Here is a 16,223-nt window from a genome sequence, read left to right as displayed (position 1 = left end):
ATTAAACCTTGCTGACAACCAATGAAAAATCTCCCTACATTTGAATTCCCCTAGCTTTCTGACACTACACAGATGGGACAAACAGTACAGAAATCATTTTAGGATTCCTAAAAATTGAAACAACCATGTTATGAATAATATGCCGTTGTGGTCTTTGAGCTGTGAATTTAAACATCTTTAAAGCGCAACTCAACTTTTGTTGAGAAAACATTCAACTCTGGGTGATCTATGTGCATTGCAGGGATTTTACCAAACTTTGCTGCAGATGCCTACCTTTCATTATTCTGAAGAAATCCATGTGTGTTTATCTGTATCCATGTGGAAAAGTGAGTCTAATGGAAGTGGTTTCATAATTATCAATCAGCTGTGCACCTGCAGAGCTCTAGAGAAGAAATCTGCTGGTCCTGCATCCCTTTAGATGCGATTTCCTATTGAGCGAATCTCACCAAAAATTACATTTTTGTTGCAGGGGATGCCTGAAATCTGACTGTATGTTAGGGCAGACTTCTGGGAAAATCCGTGAGCCAATCAAGTAGGAAATTACATATCTGGGGGAGTGTTCTGTACTCCTCCTGTGTACAGAACGCATCCAGATAGCCATATTACATTGCATTTTCAGAAAATTACAAAGCTGCAGATTGAAAAAGAAAGGCAATTTTTAATACCTTTCAATTACAATATGACTTGAGTTGCATTTGTATACACTATATTTTTTCGCTATTTTTTTCCCCATGAAAAGTTGAGTTATCCTTTAAAGATTCAATATAACAATTTTTTTTTTTTTTTACACATTATATGCTTCTAAAGCAGTAGCTTGAAGTTTTCCTTTACAGTAACAATTTTCAACAACCATTTTCCATACGTCATCAGGCGACAAACAGAAACCTCTAGCCATGCATATCACTCATGGAAAATATATCTTGGAACATTTACACTGCGTCACAAACGTTAAGCTGGATAGACAAGATAAAGGCTAGCGTCTGAGCTTTGCATTTTATATTTTAATGTTCCTTCCTTCCTAAGAAACAAGTGCAGGGGTTTTTTTTTGTTCTTTTTTTTTAAACAAAATATCCCCAATTGTTACACAATTAAAGGTATTTAGATGTAACCCGGTCTACATATAAATACAGTTATTGATATAGTAGGGAAAGGTCCTTGCTCCTGTGTGTCCCAATAAACACTGTTACAGAAACTGGGAGTGATGGGGAAAAAATAAAAACATGAGTCCTCACCAACAGAGGGGGCACAGATGTCCCCAAAAATGACATGCAATTTAATTATTCTATATTTTATCCAAAATCCCAGGCAAAGGATGTGCAAAATTATATCAAAATTTTTCAAACTTTTAAATATGCCAATTTATGAAACCTGTAGACATGAAATAAAATATGATTTAAACACATATGTAGGGGGACCTTTCAGAGGCTATCAACATATTTAACAAAGTTTAAAGTGGTTGTAAATCATTAAAGCGGAGGTCCACCCTAAAGTGGATCTTCCGCTCATTGGAATCCTCCCCCCCTCCAGCGCCACAATTGGCACCTTTCAGGGGTACAGTAGAGGTAACTGCACCCACTTCCGGCATAGCTATCTGCGGAAAGGGGCGTAGATTACGCCCCTTTTCGAAAGTCCCCCGCTGCCTGCTGGGAAACACACGGATCCCAGAGGCAGCGGGACCATCCTTATTGCTCAGCGCGACTCGCGCATGCGTAGTAGGGAACCGGGAAATTAAGCCGAAAGGCTCCACTTCCTGATTCCCATACGCAAGATGGCGGCGGCAGCACCCGAGAGACGATCGAGAGATCAGCTTCGGGTGCCGACATCGCGGGCGCGCTGGGCGGGCAAGTGTCCTTATTTTAAAAGTCAGCAGCTGCAGTATTTGTAGCTGCTGGCTTTAAAAAAAAAAAAAAAAAATGGTGGAACTCCCGGCGGACTCCCGCTTTAAGATAAAAAGCCTTCTGTGTGCAGCAGCCCTCCCCTCACACTTACCTGTGCCCCATCTCGATCCAGCGGTGTTGCAGGAGAGACTCGGCTGTCCGGGACTCTCCCCTCCTCATTGGCTGAGACAGCAGCGAAGTCCCATTGGCCCCTGCTGCTGCTAATCAAAGTCAGTGAGCCAATAAAGAGAGAGAGGAGGGGGGGATTGGCTCCGTGTCTGAATGGACACAGGGAGCTGCGGCTCAGGTGCCCCCATAGCAGGCCTCTTGCTGTGGGGGTATTTGCCAGGAGTGCCGAAGAGGGTAAAGAGAGGAGGAGGAACTGGGCTGCTCTGTGCAAAACCATTACATAGAGCAGGCAAGTATAACATGTTTGTTATTTTTAACAAAAAAATAAAAAAAACATGAGACTTTAGTATCAACTTAAGGGTCAGGTTCACTTTAGAATAAAAACTCCTTAGCCTTCCCACCTAGCCTATTCTAAGTTGCCCCTTGTTTCCAGGTGCCCACTTACTAATTAACTGTACTTAAAAAGAGAAGTTTAATTTAAAATAAAAAAAATAAAATAAATGCACTTTTTTTTGGAGCCTGTAAAGCACTGCACCATTAAAAAAAAATGAACTACCACGGCCCTCCGTAGTGCCATGGTACTTAATTGAGAACTACAAGCCAACAGCCTAAAAAAAGGGGGGAAAGGGGGGGGGGGGTATTGGGCAGCATTGGAAACATTTTACATGTTCCACCCTACAAATGTTGCCAAAGGTGAACTTATCCTTTAAAGAGGAAGTAAACCCCTTCAAACCACTTTGACCTACAGGTAAGCCTAGATTAAGGCTTACCTGTAGGTCCAAGCAATATCTCCTAAACCTATATGGTTTAGGAGATATTTGCCCGAAAATGGGCACCGCTGTCTACGGCGCATGCGCCGTAGACAGCGGCGCGCAGGCGCACTAAATGCGGCAAGTCCAAGAATGGATTTGCCTAATTTGTCGACTCCCGTGCGCATGCGCGGGAGTGACGTCATCGCGGCTTCGCCGCTGTCATTGGTCGGAGCTGCGAGACGCCACCAGCAAGATGGATGCGGCGGACTACAGGGATCAGCGGCGACTTCGCTGGCTCCTGTGTCAGGTAAGTGACACATAATGAGCTACTATGCGATGCATAGTAGTCCATTATGCTTTACCTTTGCAGGGAAAAAAAGAGGAAGTAAACCCATCAGGGTTTACTTCCTCTTTAAAACGTGCCTTATCTTGTATGGTTTACCTTGCAGGTGTAGGCAATGTCAGACTGAAAACTGTGGGGCACTGGCGTTTGAACAGATGGCTGGGGGAACAGGGTCCAAAGCTTTCATTCTAGAGATAACCAGTCCCCTTAATGAACAGATCACAGGACAAATTACCTAGAGACTGTTGTATTGCTTATATTTAAGCTATTTACATCAACATACATATGTGAAAAAAACTATAGATTTCCTCTAAAGTACTCTTCTTACAACATCAATCATATCTTCTGCTGTGCTGATCAGTGTCCAACCAAGAATAATGGATGGGAGATATGAGTGTAAGACACTGTGCTCTTGACTGGTTGCTGCCTGTTATCCAGCATAACATTAGATGTCCATACTTACCAATCTTATCATATTCAAGTGTTGTATTTTCCATCACCGTATCATCTCTTGACAAAGGGCTTGACCTGCACGTCAATGACATCACAATAAGTTTTAAAATGAACAATACATGAAGAAAAAAAAAACTTGAGTGTTGTCAAACACATCACATTCATACACATTCAGTCCTGAGTAACGTGTCAGTTAACCCTGAATGGATACTTGGGAGTTGCTGATTTTTTCTCAAAACACTGGAAGAGAGGACACTGACCTGAGTTTTCAGCTACTACCCACTACAGGCACACTGTAGTATATGTATATCCATCCTTTTTATATTACACAGAATAAAAAAAGCATTGCTTGAATTCACAATGACTGAGGCACAGACTAGATATGCCACCAAGGAAGACATGGCAATAATAGAATTAAGAGACATGTGACAGTGCTGCCAACTAAATGGCCAATTGGCAGGCCTGAAAACAGAACTATAGCCTGAGCTATTTTGGCTGTACTACTCCTGAGGATCACAGGAGTGCAGTTTGTTCTGCACTCCTGTGACCTCTTTTCAGCCGACAGCGGGGGCATTACTCAGCCAGTCCAGGCTGTGGGTGGATTCCAACTTTACAAATCGTAAAGTTTACAAATCGGGATCCACCCAGATGCCTGGACTGACAGCCAGCTCAGCCTCTCTGTGATCAGCTGAGCGCCTAAGCTAGCTGCCCCCAACCCCTGCACAGCCCAGTACTCCAGTGAGCACTGGAGGGGCAGAGCAGAAAAACTGCTGACTCTGCTTACTGAAGACTGAGAACTGAATGATCAGCGGTCTTTGATCACTCAGTTCTCAGTCTTAGAAGTAGCGAGGAACACGTGGAGCATTTTTTTTTTCCTTTTGAGAACCCCACACTTTTCTCTTATCAAACACTAGTCTCAGCCACATTCTAAACCTAATCTAAACCAGTTTTAGAAGCTGCGGGTGACAGATGCAGCATCGGATCAATGCTGCATCCACCTATGCGAGTATAAAATATATATATATATATATATATATATATATATATATATATATATACACACATACACACACACACACACACACATTATATATATATATATACACACACACACACACACATATATATATATATACACACATATATATATATATACACACACACACACACACACACACACACACACACACACACACACACACACACACACATATATATATATATATATATATACATATACATATACACACACACACACACACACACGTTTATTTTTTTTAAACCCATACTTCTCTTTGAACATTGGAATCTAGAGGGACACCAGAGCATAGAGAGGCTGGGTGCTGCAGCAGGGAAGCGGCAAGGGAGCATGGAGTAAGTACAAATGCCTAGGGGTTTCCAAATCTGCAAAGGCACTTTGCCCTAATCAGGCAGTGACAGTGTCTTTAAACATTGCCTCTCCATTTTAACCCGCTGCAACCTATTGGTTTCTAAAACTGCTTAAATAAAAATGTAAATGTGCCTTCTTTTCAACTATCACAGTTTCTGGAGGCAATACACACAAAAGTTGTGTACAGAATGTCCCTAAGGCTGGTCATTGATGGATCTTTTTTTTTCCGGTCAGCCAGCAGGCTCAACGAAAATAAACAAATGGATTCCTCCATCCACACAATCAAGATGAAAAGAGGAATCCTCCCTGCAGAGACATTATGTGCTGACAATGGAGAGCGGGGACTCTCCACTGGCAGAATACAATAATCAGTGGTTGCAGCCATTGATCAAGAAAAGTTTTCCAGCAAGCCCATTTGACAGAAGTTGATTGTTGGATCAACTTCTGTTGAGCAAGAGCAGCCACAGGGTGCAGAGCGAGCTGTATGGTACCCAACTTGAAGCAGCAGCAAGCTCAGAGTCCAAGGTAGTTTATCAATTTTGTATTTAGTTGAGTGATATCGAGGAATTACACTTGCTGAACACAGATATCACAATTAGCAATATTGCTTTATACAGGTGCAATATCTATTGCAATCTCAGGCTCAGTAATACGTTCACACCACAAATGTCACGCAAGTTTTTTTTCCACGCAGAAAACTATATACAAGTTGCAGATTCCTGCGCAGAAAAAAAATAAATAAAAAAATCAGGACATTGTGGTGTGAACAGGGCACAGAGAATTTTTTTTTTCTTTGAGCCCTTGCAGAACGCATGCAGAAAAACGGACGTCTCTGCACAAGGTGTGAACGAGGCCTTACTCTTCCGTAACAAGTTCGGTAACACTAAGGGGGAGATTTACTAAAACTGGTGCACACAGAATCTGGTGCAGTTGTGCATAGTGACCTATCAGCTTCCAAGTTTTAGACCTTCATCTGACTTCAATGAACAGGGATCCGACATTAAACCTGACAATGCCAGGCACTTTGTGTCTGGTATGAATCTTTAGGGGAAACTCCACGCCAAAAAACAGCATGGATTCCCCCTCCAAGACCATGCCAGACCGAAGGGAACCCCCCACGCCGACAAAGCGGCATGGCTCCCCCCCCCCAAATCCATACCAGACCCTTATTTGAGCACGCAGTACGGTAGGTCAGGAAATGGGGTGGGGACGAGCGAGTGCCCCCCCTCCTGAACCATACCAGGCCGCATGCCCTCAACATGGGGGGGTTGGTGTTGTGGGGCCCTGCGCCCCCCCACCCCAAAGCACCTTGTGGGTCAAGGGCTTCTTCCCGTCAGCCCTTGCCGGTGGTTGTCGGGGTCTGTGGGGTGGGGGCTTATCGGAATCTGGAAGCCCCTTTTAACAAGAGGGGCCCCCAGATTTCACCACCCTGCCCTTTGTGAATGGGTAGGGGGTACCCCTACCCATTCACCTGGAAAAAAAGTGTAAAAATTAAGCACAGTACACAGGTTTTTAAAGTATTTTATTAAGGCAGCTCCGGCGTCTTTTGCGATTTCTTCTTCCCTCCGGCTCTGCTGGTGACGTGTTCCCTCTGCCGGTTCACCTCCCTCTACTCGCTGTCTTCAATCTCTTCTGCCAGGTCTCCTCACCTTTTTGCCTGGTCTCCCTCTGCTCTTCTTCCAATGTTGTCTCTCGAGAGAGAAGAACCAGGAGAGGGAGGAGACCTCACCAGAAGAGCTGGAGAGGGGAGAAGAAAATCGGAAGAGACGCCGGAACTGCCTTAATAAAATACTGTGTATTATTTTTCTTTTTGACACTTTTTTTTTTTCAGGAGAATGGGTAGGGGTACCCCATACTCATTCACGTAGGGTGGGGGGCCGGGAACTGGGAGCCCCCCGTTCTTAAAGGGGGCTTCCAGATTCTGATAAACCCCCCCGCCCACAGACCCCGACAAGCACTGGCAAGAGTTGTCAAGGGTTGTCAGAAGAGGCCCTTGTTCACATGTTAATGGGGACAAGGTGTTTTGCGGTGGGGGGGTGCAAAGCTCATCCCCACCCCCTTTACTGGCCTACCGGGCTGCTTGGATAAGGGTCTAGTATGGTCTTCGAGGGGGAACCCATGCCATTTGGCTGGGGCTCCCCTTCAAGATCATCAGAGCACAAGTCGCCTGCCAAAGTCAGGTTAGTTAGGACTGCGATTCGACTTTAGTGATATTCAACGGGCTCAAGTAGGATCAAAGTAGTGCAGGGAGCATTTTCAAAGTTGGACTGACTTGTGTCGGACCAGTTAAGACGACTCTCATAGGGAAACCTTGATTGACGTGAGCTCCCAATGTCGGAGCATTTGTCATACAATGTGAACCCAGCCCTATTGTCACAGCTCAACTGAACTAGCTGAAGTTAGAAGCCGATTGGTTACTATGCACAGCTGCTCCAGATTGCATGTACACCAGTGTTAAGTAAGTCTCCCTCATAGTAACACTATCACACAGGCACATTGCAGGTCCCAGACGAATGCTAACAGTCCTTAAAAGTATAACTAAAAAGACAAAAAAAAAAACTTTAAGTTTTGACTAGAGCATCTGTCAGTTTTTTATTTCTGTCTCTGCCCCTGTTAGGGAAATTCACCCTCTATTTGTCCTGTTTACAATTATAATTGAAAGAAAAAAAAAAACTAATTTTGGGTTGTCCCCAGAAAAGTAATAACAGGTAGGAAATCTTCCAATGGCAACACTGGTGACCTTAATTTACAGAGATTTCCTATCACTCCCTGTTTGGCTATGGGACAGGAAGTGAAGGGAAATCTATGCAATAGGACACAAAAGACAAAAAGAAAAAAAAAAAAAAAATCTGACAACTGTTATAACCCTCCCTCACTCAAAAAAGTTTTGACTATAGTTCTACTTTAAACAACAGGAACAGGCACAGTCAATTACAGCACAGACTGAACTGATCTTACCAAGGTGCCAACAACTGAAGGGGTGGCCGACTGGCAGGTGACTGACAAAGGTGATGGCTCAAAATCCTATCCCTATTCTAACCACTCAAAGTCACATCAAATACAGCGGCTCACTGCTATTTATTAGCTATGCCACAACCGAGATGGCCACAGAAAGTCACTGAGGAAGCAGTTTCCCCCCGTGACACCTACAGAGGCTGCAGGGAACATAATTTCCCTTTAGGACTTCACTCCATTCCCAAGGTGGCCAGGTGCCACCAGCTAGGTGGAGTAGGAATTACATCTGCCAACACACACAATGGAAATTTGCCTGGTCCCTGCTGAACCAGTAGCATTTTGATCTATGGCAAGCTCAAGAAACTCCTTTCCCATGAACCTGTGATAGGTTCACAACTTTTCCTAGAAACATGCACAAATCCTGAGGGGATATCACTACCCTTCCCTAGCACTTTCTTTAGGTTTACCTCTGAGAATCAACCAAATCAAAGTTGGTAAGACTTGACAAACTAAGTTTGATCTTCGTAGTCCTTTTAATGCAAGTTACACACACGCGCACACGCACACACACACACACACACACACACACACACACACACACACACACACACACACACACACACACACACACACACACACACACACACACACACACACACGTGAATAAGATCAACTTAAAGTAGAAATAAAACCATTTAGTTTTATAAAAATTTTAATGTGAATGCATATTCAAAAGTTGATTTCAATGTGTTTTAATTATGCAGCTTTCATTAGAGTAATACCCGTTGTTCCTGCTATAAGGGTTCTTATTTAGACATGAAATGACAGCTGTCTTTTATGCTCCTGCATTGATAATCTGTCACATGCTCCCCCTGGTGGAGACAGAAAGCAGCATTGCCAAAGCACATTGCTCAGCCACAGTGCACTGCGGTCACGATAAGGAAGCTGGTTAATTTTCAGTCAATGCTAGGATGCGTGGAAGCAGACAGGAAGTGTCTGAAACAGGCTGAAAAAGATCAGCAACACCAAGATCCAAAAAAGATTAACACATTTTCATCAGGATTTTTATGGAATGACACACAGTGCATTAGCAACCTACATGTCATCAACTTAGGTTTAGATCTACTTCCATGTTAAAGATTCTAAGTGTGTTAATGTTTTTAAAAACCTCGCATCAGTAGTTTGTCAATATAGGGCAACCATATTTGATCATATCTGCTTAGCAGCCCTGTACCATGTTATTCCTTGCTGCTTCTCTTGCGTCACTGCAAAGGTACCAGACAGTGGGGGAGATTTATTTAAGCTGGAGAGTACAAAATCTGGTGCAGCTCTGCATAGAAACCAATCACCTTCCAGGTGTTATTGTCAAAGCTTAATTGAACAAGCTGAAGTAAGAAGCTGATTGGTTACCATGCACAGCGGCACCAGATTCTGAGTGCACCAGTTTTAGTACATCTCCCCCAGTGTTTTACCAATGATCCGATAGCTAAAGACCATAAAATATCTGCCTAGTAAAGTTCAGAGTAGCATTATTAAACCAGGCAACAGTGAACATCGAGGAGCGGGCAGCAGAGTTGAGGGTAAGTTTAAAGTACCGGAGAGTGCCCAGTCCATTTTTGCGTAGGTTGGTTTGGATTTTTAATTTACTGACAGGTTGGCTTTAACAATATGTAGACTTTTGCAAAACTAAAATGTAACTTGGCATGACAAAGATATTGGCACACAGGGCATCATGGCATAGGTGGTGGGCTCAAGCAGGACAGTAATGTCTGAGGCCAAAAATAATAGCTCTGTACAGGTAGTTTGTAGTCTTTTTAGCATTGAAGTGCCCGATTTTGTATTGCAAGAGGATTATACAATTTACAAAGCAGCGCAATCATCTATTATTGTTACAATCCATGGGAAGCACATTTTTTACCCTTCAGTGCAGAGCAAACAGCTGCCGGCTGCAATAGGGACAGATGCCGGCTGCGATGGGTTACAGCGCTATGAACATTGGCCTTTGCCTTACTAGATGACGGCTATGTTAAAGAAACTACATGTGTGCAATACTTACGTGCTCTCTGTGATTATCTCATCTTCTGAAATCTTGGAAATATTTTCTACATTAGAAACTATAGAACACTGCATGTGTGAACTTTCAATTTCATCTGTGACCAGCGTTTCCACACTTTGTTCTTCAGCTGAAGATATACTTATTTCTTCCTTTCCAGAGCCTGTGGCTTCTTTCTTTAATGAGGTATTCTCCTCCAACTTCAGAGAGGCGCTTGACTCATTCTTCTCCTCCACCTTCTGCTGTTCTGACTCAAGAACTACATCTGCTGCAATGAACAGGATAGAAGGATAATTAATCTGGGCATTAAAAAGTCTTGGCACCAACAAAAATGGTCCGTCTGTAATTCTTATTTAGGCCTCATTCTCACGAGTGTACCGACCCGTACAGGGCCGTTTTCACCCACGTGGGGTGCACCAGTGGCATGCAAGCAACCTGTTCCAATCAGTGACAAACAGGTGGCTGCACGGATCTGCATGGAGGGCACCCCCAGCCTCTCACTGATTTGAACACCCATGCATCCCACGTGGGTGAAAATAACAATTCACACGGGTGTACAGATCAGCATGGCCACGTGAATGAGGCCTTACTCAGACCTAGAACAAGCATGCTGCAATTGTGCGTTTGAATTCCTCATCTTGATCATTGTTTGAGATTAGTGAATGAGCAAGCAACAAAGCAACTGCAATAGAATGACAGGCAGCTAAAATTCTCTAAAGAAGAGGTTAGCAAAGGAATCAAGCGTGTTTATATCTAACAGATTCAGTGTATGTTTAGCAAAAACTATTTTCAGTTTTGGATACATTAAGGAAGGTTTAGAACCACTTTCAAAGTCTTACTGCTGTCTGTTGCCTCCCTTTGTCCTGGTGACCACTATCACCAACATAGAAAAGGGTTTGGAAATTCAAAATTTTAAAGCAGTCAATTGAATGAGAAGGGAGTTCAAGTAGTGTTCCACTTGGGGAAAATAAATAAAAGTCAGCAACTACAAATACTGTAGCTGCTGACTTTTAATATATGGACACTAACCTGTTTAGGGAGCCTGCAATGCCTAGCCCATTTTCGGGTTTCAGCTGTCTGGTGCTGCCATCGCCATCTCCACTATGCTTTCTAACTGGCCCAACAGTGAAGGAAGCAAGGAGGAGGGGGCCGAATTTCCGAGGGACGGCGCCATCTCCCGGAAGTGGGGAAGGGTACCTGTCAAACACAGGTACCCATACCCCCCTTCTCCCTGAAAGGTGGCACCAGGGGGGAACACAGATAAGAGGAACTTAAACTTTCACCCAATTAAGAAAAATCTTTTTAGTGCCACACAGTTCACAAAAAATAAAAATAAATAAAAATCAGGGGGGTTGGGTCTTAAACATAACCAATTTTATTTAATACTAGAAAAAAAATAGACTCTGTAAAAGTTCACCTTTGTAAAAAAAAAAAAAAAAATTATATTATAATATTACATTTTTATTTTATTTATATATATATATATATATATATATATAAGTCTTTTTTCAGGTAAAGAAATTGCAATTCATTGCATACTAGGAAAATACAAAGTATTGCATCCACAATCAGCAGATCATGGGTGCAATGCAGGGCTCTTGTAGGCTGTCAATGTAAGCTGTCTGCTCATACCTTCGTATCTCAATGCATCAATGAACTACCTAGAGTGCACAACAGCACCCTGGTAGTTCCTTGAGAACTACCAGCCAAAAGCTGCAAAGGATATCTGTACTTGTAGTTCTCCCATTGCCAGAATTCTGAGAATGAATGATGCAGCTGAGTAGGCAAAGCCCCACACAGCCCAATTTTTTTTTAATTGTGATTGGAGGTGTGGGGAGAAGATCCCCAGCCCATTGTCATAACAGGGGATCAAGGGGATGGGAATGCTGCTGCAACAGTGACATGTTACACCTACAATATGGGGGTAACATGTAAGATGTTACAAAAGGTGAACTTATTCTTTAAACAAGGTATCAAGCAAAGGGAATAAGGTATATAAACTTGCCAAGAAGGTACACCAGCAGAACAAACTCAGGTGCAGACATTTCCTCAGGATTCATTCAATACTAAATACCAGTTCAGTGAAAGATGTATATTGATTAAATTGAGGCTAAAGAGGTATATTGATTACATTGTTTCAATACACAGTACACAGGCTCACCATAGTGCTCTGATTCAGTGTAAGGACACAAACCTGGTCAGCATTTATACTTTGCTGAATGCCATTATTAACAGACAAATAAACATGGAGTTTTCTCGCCTCCTGACTCATTCAGGACTGTCAGGTAACAAACCTGCTCTGCACAATTCACTGGCACATGTATCTTGCTTTTTATTTACACCTTTGCAAGGAAATCAACTTACTGTTTAGTAACAGAACATGAGAACAGTTGTAGCCACTGACTTTACAGACCATATAGATATCAATACATTAAAAATATATAAAAACATAAGCTTTATTGTACAAATGTTAAAAACACATACAACACCATGTCTATTACTTTAACATGGGGTTCACACATCTTTTCCATCTAACAACCACATGTCAGCTCATTTGTACAATAAATCTTATGTTTTTATACAATTTTTGATGTGGTGCTAATAGATCGATTACATTCACATCAGTTTCTGCCCTCTGCACTTAGAATCGATGGTCCCCACCTCACATTCATGCATATACATACTAGGGCAAATTTAGACAGGACTCAAATAATCTACCAGCATGTCTTTGGAATGTGGGAGGAAACCAGAGTACCCAGAGGAAACCCATGCAGGTACAGGGAGGCTATCCAAACTCCAGGCGGGTAATGTCATCGTTGGAATTTGAGCAGACGACCACAATCTAAATGCCCTGGAAAGTCCATGGCCAAAACTGTTTTGATGTTCTGTACACATTATTTAGGATGTTGGCATATAGGACATAGAACCTTTCTCTAAATACTTTTGTTCCTGTTCAGTAGACCCGCTGAACAACATTCTAGTGACTTTTTCCGTAAAGAAGACTGCTATATACATAATTTCCAGCAGGTGGCGATAAAGTACTATAACATCCAAGAGACATGCTGCTGATGTGACTTCTCGTGATAAAAATAAAAATTAAGTTTTCACATTTAAAAAGGAGTAACCAGTAGCATCAAATCAGATATAATGGAGTAAAGTGTTTAATTTATTTATCTTCTATTAGTTTAGAATCCTGATAATACGCTTGTTACACATTACAGTGAAAATATACATTTACTTGGACATATACTTCATATAGAAATCATAAAAAAGGCATACTGTGATACTAAGGTTGTCATGAAATGCTAGAAAATTACTTGGTTTGTTACGCTTTTCAAATCAAATGCTTACAACATCAGCAAATGGAGTATTTAATGCAGAGTACAGGGGTAAGTAGTGTGAAACAGAAGTCAGTAGCATAAGGCAGAGGTGAGTAGCAGAGGTCATTAGAAAAAAAGCACAGTTCAGAGGTCAGCAGAATAGTTCAGAGGTCAGTAGAATAAAGCAGAGTTCAGAGGTCAGTAGAATAAAGCAGAGTTCAGAGGTCAGTAGAATAATGCAGAGTTCAAAGGTCAGTAGAATAATGCAGAGTTCAAAGGTCAGTAGAATAATGCAGAGTTCAAAGGTCAGTAGAATAATGCAGAGTTCAAAGGTCAGTACATTAATGCAGAGTTCAAAGGTCAGTACATTAATGCAGAGTTCAAAGGTCAGTACATTAATGCAGTTCAGAGGTCAGTAGAATAATGCAGAGTTCAGAGGTCAGTAGAATAATGCAGAGTTCAGAGGTCAGTAGAATAATGCAGAGTTCAAAGGTCAATACATGAATGCAGAGTTCAAAGGTCAGTAGAATAATGCAGCGTGTTGAGTTTAACAGTTCAGAGGTCAGTAGTAAGCACAATTTTCCCCTCCCTCTCTAAATTTTCACTCACCAGACTTCAGATGCAGCAGTACACAGCAGACAGATCAGGGCAAAGGCATAGCCTAGGATTTCTCTTGGATCTGTATATACATTGCCACTCTGATCGAAAGGTGGGGACAGAAGCTGAAGGCACAGTGGGGTCATGATTTAACCATCAAAGGGCCTCCATTAATGGGTAGATTGTGATCAACAAGTTGCTGACTCCTGCATTATCCAAATCTATTCCTTCCCAGCACTGGATGTAAACATCACAGGTGTCTTTAAAGAGGAACTGTTAGGCAACTGTGATGTAAAATAACATGTATACCTTCTGGAGCAGTGCCATCAAGATTTGTTTTGTCATTTTCTACTTTTGCATCATTCGCTTCTTCTGAAACATGTGCTAAAACAAAAACAGATGTAATTGTCATTTATGTTACTCTTCTGTGTGGTTGAATCTATAACTGATCAAAATGTATTAAATGTGCTTGATAATAAAGTTGGGCATGTCAAATTTAGGAATCCTCTTCTAGCACAAAATCCTGGTCATCAGCTGAAACGTGGTTTATAGGTACTGTGGTGCATATTTGTGTAGAAATACCTGGCTTTGGTTATCCAACAGTGAGGAAGAAAACCTATATACTAACCAATCAAATCCTCCTTTTCAGTGCTCCAGTGCAGTAGCGAGAATAAAATTGGTTACTGTAGGCAACACAACCTCTCCATACATTTCACACATTTGATTGTGCAAAAAGAGCCTATTATCTGCAGGGTTGAAGTGTATGAGAACCCCAACAATAAACTTCTATGCGCTCCCTTTTGATCTGTTTAATATACCACTTTTTTCTTTTTTTTTTTTTTTTTTTTTAAATCCGTTTGATTCCAAACAAAACCTTTTTTCATAAATTCAAAGCTGCCGTGTGCGCTCTCCACTTCCTTCCTCAAAGATTTTCCTAGTTCTTATCCCGGAATACAGAATGGTCAGTCTTTCTGTGCTGTATTGTGAGCCCACAACAGGACCTAAAGGAGAAGTATGGCCAAGGATTTTGTTGGCCATACATCTCCTATAGATCACAGGAGTGTAGTTCATTCTGCCCTCCTGTGACCAGTTTTCAGATGAAAGCAGCTGACGTCGCACAGCCAGTCCAGGATTGGGAAAGATCCCGACCATATGGTTAGCATCCGCCCAGAAGCCTGGACCAGTACCCAGGGCCGCTGATAGGGCAGTACAACCAGCCCTGTTGTACCGGGCCCAGCCAGCAGGGGGGGGGGGGGACCGAGTAGATTTCTAGCTAAAAAAACGAATTTGCTAAATAACTTTATTAACCTGCTCCTACTTGATTGCAAGGTATATAGTACCTTCCTGTACCACATCAGGTTAATAGAGGGGCCCAGGAGGTGAGAGAAGAAGAGGGACTTTTCCTCCATTTTCGGGTGGAGGCATACAATCCCTGCTCTGCATCTGTGTACCTTGTGCTCACTGTGTGCTTTCCTGGGCGGATGGATTCAATTGTAATGCGGCTCCCTTCCCTCAATAAGTGCCGGGCTGCTGCAGCCTGAAGGAGACACTGAAAGAGAGAGTAATCCCGACACTGGTCCCACAGGCAAGCAATTTCCCTACACACATCACATCACACACACTGACACAAATCACACAGGCTGAGGCTCAGTCCCCCGACTCCCCATTGTGTGCTCATGGTCATTATGATGATCAGGTCACAGCAGGTTCTCTATGGCTCTGTCAGTGTAACATGCTGTGTGGTGGTGACTTTCTTAATATATGGCTGTGCTGTGTGTTACAAACTATAACACAGCACAGCCATAAGAAAGTCAGCACCACACAGTCATGTTACACTGACAGAGCCATAGAGAACCTGCTATGCTTTGATCATCATAATGACCATGAGCACATAGTGAGATGCTACTTTACACATGTGATGGGGGGAAGGGACAGTAAAAACACACAGCCAAGAAGCATTTTTACCACCCCCAAATCACTCCCATTTAAGAATTTTTCACCCAAGCCTTGCAATGAGGTCCGCCTGTCAGATTTTCCTGTGGACCAGTGGGTACAGTAGCTGTGTATGATGGGCACAGTGGCTGCGTTTGATGGCACAGTAGCTAAGTTTGATGTGCACAGTAGCTAAGTTTGATGGGCACAGTGGCGGCAATTGATGGCACAGTAGCTATGTTTGATGGCACAGTGGCGGAAATTGATGGGTACAGTAGCTGCGTATGATGGCACAGTGGCGGCAATTGATGGGTACAGTTGCATATGATTTACAGTTTGTTTGCGCCCCCCTCATAAATTTTGAGTACCGCCTGCCACTGATGTGGACCGATTGAAAGCCCCATGTAGGTCTACAGGAGTCC

The 16,223-nt window shown here is 42.6% G+C and overlaps 1 protein-coding gene across 7 annotated transcripts in view; it reads right to left on the bottom strand.

The window, feature by feature from the left end:
• The window catches only part of COBLL1 (cordon-bleu WH2 repeat protein like 1), a 203,492-nt gene that overhangs the window by 19,901 nt on the left and 167,368 nt on the right, over window positions 1-16,223 (bottom strand). For 6 of the 7 annotated variants that reach the window (XM_077447562.1, XM_077447568.1, XM_077447563.1 and 3 more), the window contains 3 exons: window positions 14,179-14,253; window positions 9,956-10,220; window positions 3,565-3,629 (listed from right to left, as the gene is read on the bottom strand). In XM_077447562.1, coding sequence (XP_077303688.1) covers window positions 3,565-3,629; window positions 9,956-10,220; window positions 14,179-14,253 — 405 coding nt within the window. The remainder of the gene's footprint in view (window positions 1-3,564; window positions 3,630-9,955; window positions 10,221-14,178; window positions 14,254-16,223) is intronic. The other variant, XM_077447565.1, reaches the window with a different exon arrangement.

Source organism: Lithobates pipiens, unplaced genomic scaffold (genome assembly GCF_037356315.1).
Source record: "Lithobates pipiens isolate NorthernLeopardFrog02 unplaced genomic scaffold, aLitPip1_a1.2 Scaffold_22, whole genome shotgun sequence".
In the NCBI taxonomy this organism is placed as follows: Eukaryota; Metazoa; Chordata; class Amphibia; order Anura; family Ranidae; genus Lithobates; species Lithobates pipiens.
This window is presented reverse-complemented; position numbering and strand designations above follow the sequence as displayed.